The sequence below is a fragment of the Rhinopithecus roxellana genome, chromosome 10 (assembly GCF_007565055.1).
Source record: "Rhinopithecus roxellana isolate Shanxi Qingling chromosome 10, ASM756505v1, whole genome shotgun sequence".
NCBI classification, from domain to species: Eukaryota; Metazoa; Chordata; class Mammalia; order Primates; family Cercopithecidae; genus Rhinopithecus; species Rhinopithecus roxellana.
The window spans coordinates 81,614,594-81,630,005 of NC_044558.1; the positions used below are offsets into that span (position 1 = coordinate 81,614,594).

The 15,412-nt window shown below is 48.0% G+C and overlaps 1 protein-coding gene across 1 annotated transcript in view; it reads right to left on the minus strand.

Annotated features, from left to right (window-relative positions):
- DNAH10 (dynein axonemal heavy chain 10) overlaps positions 1-15,412 on the minus strand; it is a 184,638-nt gene that overhangs the window by 10,053 nt on the left and 159,173 nt on the right. The window contains 11 exon segments of the mRNA XM_030938911.1: positions 425-579; positions 1,590-1,744; positions 2,156-2,260; positions 6,793-7,066; positions 7,929-8,158; positions 9,010-9,289; positions 10,738-10,885; positions 11,186-11,407; positions 12,413-12,630; positions 13,866-14,002; positions 15,103-15,284. Of these exon segments, the coding sequence (XP_030794771.1) occupies positions 425-579; positions 1,590-1,744; positions 2,156-2,260; positions 6,793-7,066; positions 7,929-8,158; positions 9,010-9,289; positions 10,738-10,885; positions 11,186-11,407; positions 12,413-12,630; positions 13,866-14,002; positions 15,103-15,284 (2,106 nt within the window).

Here is a 15,412-nt window from a genome sequence, read left to right on the forward strand (position 1 = left end):
AAATGTGGCTGGCCCCAATTGAGATGTGCTGTAAGTGTGAATTCACACAGGATTTTGAAGACTTAATACCAAAAAAAAAGCATGTAAAATGTCTCAATCATGTTCATATTGATTGTACATTTAAATAATTTTAATATATTCATTTAAATAAAATATATTACAATTAATTGTGCTCATTTCTTTTCTAATGGAGCTACTAGAACTTTCGAAACTGCACATGTGGCTCACATTGAATTTCTTGTGATTAGCACTGTTCTAGAATATTGAAGAATTCTAGAATATTGGCTATGGAATATTGTCCAGACAGGGTGGCGACAGCTGTCTCGGGAGCTGGTCAGCCTCTGCTTTCTTTGGGCCCAGGGTGGGAGGATGCTAGCGATCACACCCCACGGAAAGCAGCAGATCAACAAAATGACACACTTACTTCTCTCCCATTGTTATAGTCACATAGTCAGTCACTGCCCGATAGACCCGATCCACACGGAAACAGCGCAAAATAAGCAATTTCTGGAAAGGGGTGATGTTGTTATCATAACCCAAGGGGAATGGAAACTGCTCCAGTGAATCCAGGTCATACCACTGGGAAAAGCAAAGAATATTCATTGTGGCATCAACTCAGAAATGACATAGGTCCCCATTTGTGTGTGAAGGTGGCAGAAGCCACTGGAAAGGGATGAGAACTTATAGGTGTAGTAACTGAAGGCCACCTGGTCAGATCTGTCATTCTCTACCTCCAAAGACTATGACATTCAGAAAGGAGGAACTCTTATTCACCGAGTGCCCATCAAGGGACATGGTACATGGTAGATGCCCAACAACTATTTCTTGGATGGATGGGTCGGTAGGTAGATGGATAGGTGGGTGCATGAATGGGTGGATGGATGGATGAGTAAGTGGGTGGGCGGGCGGATGGGTAGATGAATGGGTAGGTGGGTAAATGGATGGATGGGTGGGTGGGTAGGTGGGTGGATGGATACAGGAATGAATGGATGGATGGATGAGTAGGTGGGTGGGCGGGCAGATGGGTAGATGAATGGGTAGGTGGGTGAATGGATGGATGGGTGGCTGGGTGGGTGGATGGATACAGGGATGAATGGATGAATGGATGAATGAGTAGGTGGGTGGGCGGGTGGATGGGTAGATGAATGGGTAGGTGGGTAAATGGATGGATGGGTGGGTGGGTGGGTGGATGGATACAGGGATGAATGGATGAATGGATGAATGAGTAGGTGGGTGGGCGGGTGGATGGGTAGATGAATGGGTAGGTGGGTAAATGGATGGATGGATGGGTGGGTGGGTAGGTGGGTGGATGGATACAGGCATGGATGGATGGATGGATGGATGGATGGATGGATGGATGGATGGACAGGTAGATGATTGGATCTCCCATACAACTAGCTGAATTAGCCAAAGGAGAATTCCAATCAGAGAGTTAGAGGGCATCAATTACACACTAATGGGTTACATCAATTACACACTAATGGGTTACTCAAAGGAGTGTCTTCTCTTAAGGGGTTGGGCCACAGTTGAGGTTTAGAGATTGTTGACATGTGGGGAAGGAGAGGAGGAGAAAGGGAGCATGGGCTCACCTCCTGCCAGACAGTCTGGTTATTCTCAACATCATCAGGAAGTCGCCCAAAGCTGTCTGAAAACATTTCTGATAAAAGAATGATATCTTCCCATCCTTGGTCAGACAACCAAGCGCAGGGCTTTTTTCTTCTGCTTTTCTCCAGGGAAATGTTTCCTAATCACAACGGAAGAGAAGCAAACAGCCGTTGTGCTGCCAACACAAAGCAGGCAACTTTGCTTTGACTTCTCTCACTTTTGGGGAAAAGTCCACTTCTCAAGAAGGAGACTGGAAAGAGGAAGTGGCCCGGGCTTGCCCTCGTCACCACCAGTGACACCAACTAGACGCTCAGTGTAGCATCCAGCTTCCAGCCTCAGGGTAGCCCCGAGACAGAGGCTGGCTGCTCCGAGTTCAACCAGAGCCATTTCTGAGGCTGGAATGATCAACTGGAATAGTGAAAAATGCAGTGCTGTTGGGAGCCAAGTTTTAAGGCAAATTTTTGTGATTGTTTGTTTTAATGGACAAACTTATATACACGTATCGTGTGGGCAAGGAGATGGGAGGAATGAAGCTAGGCAAATTCATTACCTTTTAGAAAGAAATCTAATTCTTCTTGAGGGACTCTCCCTTCTGCTTGTTCTATCTTGATGGTCATATTAAAAGAAAAGAGTAGCTTGTGCCTCTCAAACAGCCCTGGAGAGAAACATCAGACGAGCATTGATTTCTTAAAAAAACCCTGAGTTTCTTACGCACACTGTGCTTAAATGTAAGAGAAATGAAACACTCAAACTGTATGGCTGCATTTAGCCCTCTCTGCACCCAATGTCCATGAATATCTAAGTGCAAAAAAGATAAGCTCAGTTCCTAGGTCATGCCCCAGTCTGTAGTGACATGCTCCTGTATGTAACAGAAATGGCTGTGTCTACAGTAGGTAAAATCACATCGTCCTGGGAAGAGGAAAAGCCAGTGAGGGGCAGTACAGTTGGGGCTCAGAGCCACCCTCTCAACCGAAGGCAGGTTGTTTGCCTGACTCCATGGCATTCGTGTCCATTAGAGTCTAGAAGAGGTGTTGGCAAACTTTCTACAAAGGGCCAGATAGTAAATATTTTTGGCTTTGGAAGCTAGATGGTCATAACCACTCAACTCCACCATTGTAGTGCAAAAGCAACCATAGACAATATGTATACTAATGGATATGGTCCTGTTCCAATAAAACTTTATTTACAAAAGCAGGCAGTGGGCCAGATTTGGATGCTGGCTAGGGGTTTGCCAACCTCTACTGCAGAGGACACACACTCCATCAACAGACTGTTTATTGATGGATGCAAAATACCAGCTTTCTTCTTTTTTGCTTTTTAACAGAAGACATGTGTTCCTGGAAAAAAAAATTGTGTAAGTCAAAATTTGTAATTTGAATTCTACTTCATATGTGTTAGGAGGGTTGGCTACTTAAGTGAGTCCTATAGAAACAATCTCTTTTCTGCCCAACTGTTAAGGGCTAAATTATATTTCTCCAAACTTCACATATTGAAACCCTAACTTCCAGTACCTCAGAATATGATGGTATTTGGAGACAGGGTCTTTAAAGAGATGATTAAGTTCAAATGAGGCCATTAGGGTGGGCCCAGTCCAACCTCACTGGTGTCCTTACAAGAGGAGGAAATTTGGACACACACAGACACCAGGGATTCACACGCAGAGAAGAAAGACCTTGTGTGGACACAGCAGAAAGACGGCCTCCTGTAAGCCAAGGGGAGCGTCCTAAGGAGAAACGAAATCTACCAAAACCTTGATTTTGGACTTCTGACCTCCAAAACTATGAGAAAATAAATTTCTGTTGCTTAAGCCACCCAGTCAGTGGTATTTTGTTAAGGCAGGCATGGCAAACTTAATACAACAAGCACTGGTGCATGGAAAACATCACTGTCAGTACAGTGTCTCAGCAAAAGAGGACTGGAAAGGGATGCAAGTGTGCCCTGTCCACCTCTGCTTTCTAAAGGTCGCTCTACAGGCCCCTGCTTAAAAATGGCCATTCTGAGTTTCTCCCAACTCCTTTCCAAAAACCACCTGAAATGGTGAGGTTTTTTGTTTGCTTTTGTTTTTTGATTTTTTTGTGTGTGCAGTGGCATGATCTTGGCTCACTGCAACCTCCGCCTCCCAGGTTCAAGCCATTCTCCTGCCTCAGCCTCTCGAGTAGCTAGGACTACAGGCATGTGCCACCACACCCAGCTAATTTTTGTATTTTTAGTAGAGACGGGGTTTCACCATGTTGGCCAGGATGGTCTTCATCTCTTGACCTCGTGATCCGCCCACCTCGGCGACCCAAAGTGCTGGGATTACAGGCGTGAGCCATTGTGCCTGGCCTAATGGTGAGTTTTTTAAAAAGGTATAAGCTCCCAGAAAATTGGAGAAAACACAAAAGCAATAAAATTTTGCAAGCAACTCCAGGTGCGGTTGCAGTGAGCTAAGATCGCACCACTGCACTCCAGCCTGGACAACAGAGTGACATTCTGCCTTAAAAAAAAAAACAAAAAAACAAAAAAACTGCAAGCTACAGACAGATGGACAAGTGATAATTGATTTAGCAGAGCTGAGAAAGTTGACTCTTACATGAGGAGGAGATAAAGCTGAGATGCAAACCACAGAATGCATCAAAAGCTCAGGAACTGGCAGTTCCAGATCCTTTGGAAGTGTGGGTGAATATGGGCTAAAAACAGGAAGATGGGTGGACAGCTTGTTTGACAAGCAGTCAGATCCCAGATCCCCTCTCACTCCATGCTGCCAGGCAACTGCCTGCCCCACCCAAGTGAACTTTGGAAAAGATAAAGCAGGGTCTCTGGACAGGGGAACACCAGGCATAGTTGAGGGGAAACCATACTGAAAAGATGGTTTTCAGTGCAAGTTTTCATGATGAATGCTGAAATTGACAGCCTTCTTTTCTCACATGCTTCCACGAAGGCTGGTAGCCAGGATTACATACTCTAGGAAAAGGCTGAAGACTCTTCACTGGGGAGTCTTAAGGTCTCATGAGAAAAGAACTACATGTATTGGCATTTGAGAGTTCCTCCAACGACACAACACAGAGAGGCGAGCCGCAAAATTCAGACGACGGGAAACAACCCAGCAATCAGGCAAGTTTCTTCCACAGATAAATGCAAGGGGTGGGGCAGACACGGTGGCTTATGCTTCTAGTCCCAGCGCTTTGGGAGGCTGAGGCAGGAGGATCCCTTAAGCCCAGGAGTTCAAGACCAGCCTGGGCAACATGGCGAGACCACCATCTCTACAAAAAATTAAAAAAAAAATTATCTGGGCATGGTGGCATGCACCTGTAGTCCCAGCTACCGAGGAGGCTGAAGTGGGAGGATCACTTGAGCCTGGGAGGTGGAGGTTGCAGTAGGCTGTGATTGTGTCACTGCACTCCAGCCTGGGCATCAGAGCCAGACCCTGTCTCCAAAAATAAATAAATAAAAATAAAAATAAATGCAACGGGGAAAAGAGAGAAATTAAGTGACACAACCAATTATAATGTATAGACCCTTAATGAGGTCCTGATTTAAACTAATGTGAAATATGACATATAAGACAATGGGAACATTTGAAAACTAGGTATACGATGATGTTCAGGAATTATTAATTTGGGGGTATGATAATGGCCTTATGTCTACGTTTTGAAATAGAATTCTTCTATTTTATAGCAGGGATGGGCAAACCACAAGCCAGGGGCCAAATCCAGCCTGCTGCCTGTTTTTGCTAATAAAGTTTTATTGGAACACAGCCATGGCCATTCACTTCCATATTGTCCAATGGCTGCTTTGTGCTACAATTGCAGAAGTGAGTAGTTGTGGCAGAAATCACTTAGCCTTCAAAGCCTAAAATCCGACCCTTTCCAGAAAAAGTTTGCTGACCTCTGTTTTAGAGATACAAACTAACATACTTACAGATAAGTGATCTGAATAGGAAGCAAATTTTCAACATAATCTGGGTTGACGGGGAACCATCTGGATTATATAATCAAAGCCAGAGCTGATCATTGCCAGGTGAGAGGTGCACAGACGATCATGACACTGTTCTCTTTTGTATATGTTTTCCATAACAAAAAGTGTTTTTAAAAAATCAATGATTTAGGAGTCGAGACAGACTGTAGTCACTTTGGAAATAGTGTGGCAGTTCCTCAAAAGTTAGACATTGAATTACCTATGATCCAGCAGTTCCCTTCCTAGATGCACCCCCCGAGAGAATTAAAAACACACATTCACACAAAAACCTGCACACAAATGTCCACAGGAGCATTGCCTTAATAGCAAAAAAGCAAAACAACCCAAATGCCCATCAGGTGACGGGTGAGTAAACACAGTGTGGTCTGTCCATACATGGAATGTGACTCAGCCACAGACGGGAACGAAGTGCTGACACACGCAGCAACACGGATCAACCGTGAGGTCACGATGTGGAATGAAAGATGCCAGTCATGAAGTCACACACCCTATGATGCCATTGACATGAAGTGTTCAGCACAAGTAAATCCCTACAGATGGAAGGCAGAGTGGTGACTGCCAGGGACTAGGAGCGGGGGGCCGGGGGTGACTGCTAATGGGTGTGGGATTTCATTTCGGGGCTGGTGGACACGTTCCAGAGCGAGAGAGTAGTGATGGCTGCACAACTCTATGAATATGCTGTGAATCACCAAACTGTACATTTTTAAAGGGTGAATTTATGGTATGTAAATTGTATCTCAATAAAGCTGCTATCTTAAAATTCAGTGCTTTAAACATTCTTCTTTTAACATGAATCGCCACACTTAAGAATGCCATTCAGAGCTGGGCATGATGGCTCATACCTCGTAATCCCAGCACTTCGGGAGGCCAAGGTGGGTGGATCGTTTGAGCTCAGGAGTTCGAGACCAGCCTGGGCAACATAGTGAAACCCCATCTCTACAAAATACACAAAAACTTAGCTGGGCATGGTGGCGTGCCTTGTAGTCCCAGCTACTCTGGAGGGTGAGGTAGGAGGATCACCTGAGCCTGGGAGGTGGAGGTTGCAGTGAGCTGTGATCGCACCACTGCACTCCAGCCTGGGTGATGGAGCAAGACCCTATCTCAAACCAAAAAAAAGAAAGAAAGAAATGCCGTTTGGTAAGTTTCCATTTTCACAGACCACGTTTCCTTAAAGCCACATCTGGCACACCAAACTACACGAATGTGTCCTCCTCCGTGGGGAGAGCTCACCCGTGCAGCCGTAGTTATAAATGTTGAAGGTCAGTGTGTCCATGATGTTCCTCAGGCGTTTCATGAGAATGGAATCGGGCAGCGACTTCTTCAGTGACAGCCCGAAGACCTCTAAGAAGGCAATCAGGGAGTACTGGTACATGGAGTTCACCAGGGCCATCTCAGACAGGACGAAGAACAGGATGGCCCCCCTCCTGGCTGCTGGCCGGTAGCCGTCCCGCAGCCTGTCGATGTCCAAGGCTGTCTTCTCTGCCAGCTTGAGTTTCTCTGAGACCTGAAGAAAAGCACAAGTGACCCTGGAAACAGGAAGACTGAGAAGTGGGCAGAGGGCAGGAGGGGCAGGGGGCAGCAGAGAGGTACATGCAATGCTCCAGGGCTTTGAAAGCATCCAAGGACTGCAGGGGACTGAGGGCACCCACCCTTTTGTAGGAAGGGGTGAATATTTGTGGCTGACACCCCGGCACCCAAGGCCCCTTCCTCTAGTAACACTGCTTTTAAGTCTCCAGGTACTGCCCTCTCCCTTTTCATCCCATATGGGGTTCCACCCAGACTCCAGGAGATGTGACCCAGGCCCAGCCAACCCGAGCCTAGCATTCTCAAGCTCCTGGGACTGGTTTGGGGTAGAAATGTGACTTAAGTGACTTCCAGGACCTTCATGGTAGGAACAGGAAGATTCTCACTTATCCCTTTGGGTTTAGACCTGAGAGGACATGAGGCCAGACCAGTCTTCTGACCATGTAGGGAGCTGGCAGAGAATGACGCCAACCCGGTAGAAGGCCCAGCCCAGAAATGGAGAGAAACCAAGTCCTCCTGGTATTTTTGAAGTCCTGGATCCAGCCCCACCGGAGGCCATCTCTGGACTTTTCTGCTTTCTCAGCTGATAACTTCCCTTTTGACTTAAGCCAGGCAGGGCTGGGTTTTCCATCGCTCTCAATTTAAAGAGACTGACCTGATGCCCAAGGGTCCCTGGGAACACCTTTGGGGCTCCCCTCCCCACAGCACATCCCAATAGAGGTGGCTTTTTATCCCTGAGACCACAGAGCCCAGTTTTCTCATTGAGCAGACAGAGAACTGGACGCTCCAAAGGTGCATGCAGGTCCCGCCTGGCTCAGGGCCTTTTCCGCTATGGCTGTTACCTCTGTTGCCTTGGATTTGGTCTCCTCCAGGGTGTGCACCAGGTCCACATTGTCCAGCATGTTCCCGGTGGACGTGGCCAGCTCCCGAAGGAGGGAATCTTCCAGGTCCTTGAGCAGGTTCTTGTTCTCGCTGGTCTCCTGGATGAGGTGCTCCCGCTGCTCCTCCAGCTCCCGCCTCTCATAAGCCACCAGCACGCTCAGCAGCTGGTCCTCCAGGCCCTTCAGTGTGACTGTGGAGGACAGTGAGAGGCCCTCACCACCTGTGGACCCCGACAACGGTCTCTCTCGCTGCCCTGCTGTGATGGGACAAGCTTAGTGTGGGTCTCAGCCAGCACGTCAGAGGCACAAGGATTCACTGCCCACCAAAGTCACTCTACAGCAGCAAGGTGGCAGACATGAGCAAAAGAGCGATGCTGTGGTGCAGAGTGGTGGACAAAAAGGAAAAAATGCGCTGAAATAAAACCCAGGCTTCCACGGACTGTGGTACCATAGTTTACAGTATACCCAGACTGGGCACAGTGGCTCATGCCTGTAATCCCAGCACTTTGGGAGGCAGAGGCGGGAGGATCCCTCGAGCCCAGAAATTTGAGACCAGACTGGGCAACGCAGAGAAACCCCATCTGTGCAAAAAAAGAAAAAGAAAAAAGAAAAGAAAGTACATCCAAATCGAATTAACCTGCTTAAGCAGGTGCATGACAACTCTAGAGAATATGAGAGATAACATCCAGTTTCTATCAGAATTCAACTGAGAGGAAGAAAAAAAATTCAACATCACAACATGTATTTTAAATACATGAATACAGAGTAACTTCCTGCCCCCAGAGACAGACGTCCCATCCCACCCGTGTGTGAACACGTGAGCCCACAGCCCCATCTCAGGGTGACTCACGACAGGTAACTCATAGCTTCACACCCTCTAAGTGGTACCTAATCAGTAAGAGCTGACAAGCCCGGATGTGCCTATGAGACAATGATCTGGGGTCACTGTGAGTGAAGTGACGTCCCAGGAAAGCCTTGATCTCAGGTTGCAGTCTCCATCATGACCATCTTAATTAGTAGTGGAGGTTCTACACATTCTTACCGGTGTAATTGATGACCATAGCTTTCCCAAACACAGATGGGGAGTATCTGGGATTGGCCAGCTTGGTGTTTAGGTAAAGTCTGAAATTTGAATCATAGTCAACTTCCTTGTCTCCCAGGATAATAAACTGCCGTCCTTGGGAGACTTTTATATTTTTTTCTAAGACGTTATCAATCACAGGATCGATGTATTCATCAACATCGCGGAACAGGAAAGGGGTCCCATACTTTATGGACATCTCTAGCTGCTTGAGGAAGTCAGGGTCGTTAAAGGAAGCGACCTGGAAGAGAGTGGAGGCAGATGCTGAAAGCCCGCATGTTTAACTGTGGCCCTGCCAAATATAAAGGGAGAATGGCTTGGAAGTGGGAAGTGGATGAGCCAGGAATTTCGAGGGGGCCAGAGGTGAAAAGAAGAGAGAAACAAGGGGTATAACGACCATACACCATGAGGTCCAGACTCAGGGCAGGATCTTGCTCAAACAGGGTGGAGAGGAAAGGAAGGGGAGTCCTCAGCCCCTCTCCCTGTAAGCTAGAACCCCTTCTCTTTAAGAGACAGGGTAGGTGTTGGAAGTAGACTAGGGGTAGGCTGACCATTTCAGTGCTCCCTGGCAGGCTGAGGGAAGAGGGAGTCTAGGGAAGATTCCTGCCCTCATAGTATTTGCTCCATGATAGCTCCATGTGCATTTTGGAGGCAGACCGTTCCCCTGACCCTGGAGTACAAATGGGCTTCCCCAAACAGCATGCAAATACCTGGGATCAAGGACCAGAAAAAAAATAAGGAAAAGCTAAAATTGAAAATCGTTAATTTGTTCATTAGTTCAGCAAAAAGTGATTGGGCCGCCCCGTAATTCCACTCCTAGGTATCACCCCAAGAGAACTGAAAACACATGGCCACATAGAAACGTGTGCACCAACGTTCACAGCGGCATTCTGCAAATGGCCAAAAAGAGGGACAACCCGACTGTCCCTCGGTGAATGGATGGATGAACACAATGTGTCTGTTCACACACCAGAATACCATTCACCCAAGGCAGGAATGACGCCCTGACACACTACAGCAAGGACGGACCTTGAAAACGTCAGGCTGAGTGAAAGGCGCCAGACACAAAAGGCCACACAGCATCTGATGCCATTCCCAAGAAACATCCAGAGGAGGCACATTCAGACGGAAAGCAGGTGAGTGGCTGTCAGGGGCTCAGGGAGGGAGAAATGGGAGGACAGGAGGGGTGATGGCTAAAGGATGAAGCATTTCTTCCAGGGATAATAAAAATGTTCTAAAACTGACTCTGGTAATTGGTATACAACTCTGTAAATATACTAAAACTCAAACTGAATTGTATGTGTTCAGTGAGGGAATGGTGTGGTATGTGAATTACATCTCAATCAAGCCATTACTCTCTCCTCTCCTGCATCCCCATCCCCCACCTCAGCTCCAAAAAACAGTGACTGAGCACCCAGACCACGAACCCCGTACTGGGCAGAAGAAGACGAAGCTGAGGTTGTTCGCAGCCTGCGAGGGGAGAGGCAGAGTTCATGGTAGTTTGTGCTGCCCTGGCAGACCCACAGGGTGGAGGTGGAGGTGGGGGAGGGCTCCGCGTGGGGGTCAGGGTGGAAGCATTTCTGCCCAGACTCGTTGAGGCTAGGGACTGCCAGGTACAGGAGGCGGGAGGGGCACTCTACAGAGAACAGGCACCAGGGACAGAAGACGCCCCGGGAGGAGCCGCCGTACCCGCAGATTGTTCTTCTCCTCTTTTCTCTTGATCCAGTTGAGGGCCTGCTGCTGGGGGTCGATGCAGAGAGGGAAGCGGCTGGCCCGGGTGGTGAGGATGCCATTCTGAACAGACAGCTCATCAGGGGGAAGGCCCTGGGACCCCCATCTGGAAGAAATAGCCATCAGGAAATGAACTTTTCTCACCAATTTGTGAGCCAAGGGCTAAGGGTGGTAGGACTGGCCTTCCAGAACAATCTACCCATCCCCAGGCTGCACAAGCCTCCTCAGGCTCTAGGGAGAAGGGCTCCATGCTGGCTTTGCAGCTCGCCCAGCCACTTCCATGCAGTCAAGCCAACTGTGGTCCTGGCAATGCCCCCAGGCCATTGCCTCCCCGTGGGGTGACACTCATGTAGACTCCCTGTGCTAAGATGTCCCCTTCCTCCTGCTGGCTCAGGGTGCGACACACCTGCTGATCTCAACATCATCCGTGAGCAGGCTTTCCAACCGGAAAGGCTGGCTCAGAGGAATCTCCCGCTCCAGGATGTCGTTTTGCCAAATCCGATTGACCATCTCATCACGGAACTCCCAGGTGAAGGCTCCCTCGTAGCTCAGGAAGGCCGCGCAAAGCAGGCAGTCCCCCAGCAACTTCACACGCCGGTGCATCAGCTCATCCAGGTCATTCAGCCACCTGGCACGGGAGGAGAGGGAGGCTGCCGTGAGCAGTTTACCTTCTGGCCACAACCAAAAGGAACATTCCAGAAGAACCAGCTTGATACCTTGCTAACAGGGCTAGCCAGACGGAAACATGTTTTGAGATATTCTTTCCTCGCGGGGAACAGAGACCAACAGCTTATCTTGCAACTTCCCACCCTAGTGAACCTGGTGTTTGCAGCCAGCATCAAGCAGGGGGCTCAGTAAAGGCCTGTGGTCTTTATTAAGTAGTAATCACATTGCGTGGATCACATTAAGTAGTAATCACGTTGTTTCCGAAGCCTTAATCAAAGACATATAAATCAGCCCAGCAGAGCTAACAAGTTCTGGCCTTACTCAATGACAGAATTCCACCCAAGATAAAAGAAAGCATCCATTTCATTTGGCCTCTTCCAGTAAATGCCCCAAGACTTAGGTTTTAGAAATACTGAAAATTGTTTACCACATGCAAACAGCATTTTTCAGTGTTTTCTACACCACATTTACAGATGCCAGATTCAAAATTGTTGCCCTATTCGGTGAATAAGCTGTGGCCAAGTGGTCTTGCCCATAAAGATCAAACAGCCCCATCACTTAAGACTGAAGTCCAGGATTGAACAAGCCACTGGGACGCTTAGAAGGCATCTGTGCAGTGACAGCAATGGGCTTTTCCCACAGACTCTTCTAGAAAGGACCCAGGGGTTAGAGGTCACCAAGAAGTGAACACTCCCTAAACTTTGCTAAATGCTATGGATTTCTCCGTCTCCACAGCTGCACTGCCTCCTTGACCCTTAGTAATTAATAAATAACAGTGCCTAATAAAAACAATAGTCTATAAAATAGCCATTAGCTGCCATAAACATGATAATAGGAAAAATAAGACCTGGTCACGTGGTTTTCACATTAAAAACACAAAGTGAGATAAAGAATCAACATGGTGAGAAACTCTGTGGGTGACGTCCATTTACAAACGACAACAGGTGGGCTCGTGAGCCTCGCTGACCTGATGTTTTCCGACCCCAGACCCGAGATGAGTTTGTCTGCAGCAATCAGCCGCCTCTCCATGATCTCGGCTTCTTCCTGCAGCTTCTGCTTTTCCAGTATGGCAGCCTCGTATTTGGCACCCAATGTTTCCAGCTCTTTCTGAATTGCTGCCAACTCATTCTGGATCCTTTCTAGTTCCCGTTTAGTGAGGTAAAAATTCCGCTCCAACCTGGCCACCTAAGTAAAGACAATTTGCAGAAAGGTGGGGAAAAGGACTATGGTGGGGCCGTGATACAATGGCCTCAAACCAGGCCACATGTCCAAGCTGCTCTAATGGTGTCTGTGCTTTTCGGAGGCACTATATGCTATATTGAGACACGTGGCTTCTTAGTTTCTTCTTCAACTGTTTGCTGCAAAAACTCTATGTCCCATTAGAAGACACAGCACCTAAGTTATCAGATGGTTTTACTTTCATGTACTGAGATCACAGTAAGATGACATTGTGGTTGTAAGTCAAAAACTCAGAAGAATATATCATAGACAATCACAGTATTTCTATTGGTTCTAAGTTTTCTGAATAATACAATTCCGAGCTATAGAGCAAGGTCACAATATGACTCAAAATGATCAAATCAACCTTATTCTCTTTGTATTTTGTGATCTACCTGTGACTTTGGCCCCGCTGCTCTCCACTGGGGTAGGTTTGTCCCCCAGGGGATGTTTGGTAATGTCTGGAGACATTTCTGGATGTCACAGCTTGGAGGGAGGGTGCTACTGCCATCCAGTGGGGTGAGGCCAAAGATGCTGCTAAACATCCTATAGTGCCCAGGACAGACCCCCCAGGACAGACCCCCCCAGGACAGACCCCCCCACTACTGCCAGGCAGCACTTCAGTGGTGCTGCAGCTGAGATACTCTGCTTTGACCCTAGAGAAACAACTTTAAACATCTTTATGTCTTTTTTTTTTTTTTTTCTTTTTTGAGACACGGTCTCACTCTGTCACCCAGGCTGGAGTGCAGTGGTACAATCATGGCTTACTGCAGCCTCCCAAGTAGCTGGCAGTACAGGTGTGTGCCACCATGCTCAGCTAATTAAAAAAAATTTTTTTTTGCAGAGACAGGGTCTCACTATGTTGCCCAAGCTGATCTCAAACTCCTGGGCTAGAGTGATCCTCCCGTCTGGGCCTTCCAAAGTGCTGGATTACAGGCGTGAGCCACCACTGAACATCTTTATACCACACTTTCACAGAAAGTTTGAAACTCTTTCAGACCTCGGTCTTGTACACCACTCACACTATGCCTAAGTGATAGTGGTGTTTCAGGATTACCATTTATTGGGGGGTGGGGGGAAAGTTTATGCAGTTTAAAGTCAGAACCTTGGGAGAATTTTTTCAGCAAAGGTGTGTACATGTGAATTCTGACTCCAAAGGGGTCTCTTGGCAGTGGTGTGGCAGTCTTACATTCGGGCAATACCTTCTCTCTTTTGGGCTTGATTTCTCTGAAAACATCACAGTAGCCCATTACAGCTTCGACAAATTTCAGCATCCCCAGCCCGGCTTTGCTGACAGCTTCCATTTCTTCAGTCGTGGTATTAAGAGTCTTCAAGAGGCCTAACGTGAAACATGCAATAATTTTTATGAGTGGCAAGCTTCATCTTGGGAACATAAAACAGACAAAATAAGCGTAACTAGTTTCTTATTCTTCAGCGGCCCCGTGAGCAGGATGCTCTCCTACGGCCAACAGCATGGTGTCACACCAGAAGGGGTTCTGCATAAACCGATGTTTCCAATGTGGGCGAGGGGCATGGTTTACTGCCACCCAGGACGCAGGTGTCATGCAGGAGACCCAGGGCATAACGGAGATTTCCAACTGGGCACTCACGTGGCTAACTGGAATTCACAGGCCATTACAGGCCACCTGTTACCTTCACCCGCACCCTCACCCCAGGAGGAATTTCACATAAACGGAAGTCCATCCAATGAAGATTCAGACAGAGGGAGTGCGTTGGGTTTTTGTAGTGATTGGGGTCATTTGTGTTGAGTTTGCTTTTGTTTTTAAAGGGGCTAAGAAAAAGCATTTGATAAGAGTCTAAATAAACCATCAAACACAGTGTGAACTTGTATTGCTTTTCGCAAAGGCTAACACCATTCCACGATCACCGCCTGGTTGAGCATTGGGCAGGGTCAAGAACTGAGCTCAAAGGGAACTCAGTCCTGTAACCAAAGATGGAGGAGAGGCTGGCCATCAGTGATGCTGGCCACCCCCGTGCCCACTCCCCAGGGACCTCCAGAAGACTTGATACTGACAAGAAGAGAAAGGCAGGAAGTCAAGGTCGGACCAGCTCTGGGCTTCTGCATGTGCACTGAACAGCACAGACAGAACAGCACTGGGTGAGACGCACAGAAGACAAGGCTGAGCTAGGTTCCAATGAGAAGATCTTGTTTCTTGACAGGGAGAGCTAGGACTAGTGCTGAATGGAAGCCTCAGTGGGCGCGGCTGCCACCACCCATCCCCAGCCACTCTCCCAGGGTCACGTCACGGGGCTGCTGCTTTCCTCTGGTGACCATCAGTTGCCTGTTCCATCTGACACCATCCGACCAGAAGGGGAGGGTCTGCCCACAACAAGCCTCCTTGCCCTCCATCCCTGTCCAGAGCCTGAGATGCCAGACCGAGATCCACCTTGGCGATTCCCACACGTGGCGACACTCACCTTTGATGTTTTTCACTTGGCTCTGGGTAATCGAATCAAAATCGATCTCCATCAGAGACCTCAGGAAATTCGAGTCGGACATCATGCCCTTGGCGGTTTTCCAGTTGAGCTCTTTGTACCCCTTCATGATGAGGATGCATTCACAGACCGTCTGCACCTGCTTCGGGGGCTTAGCAAACGACCTGGCAAGAAACCAAGGCACACGTGGGTCCGTCCAGGGATGTGGCCAGGATCTGGCCTGAAAGAGAGCTCCAGAAAAAGGAGCTCAACTAAAAGGCAGTCCCTGGAGCTGATGCTGCATGGAAATGAA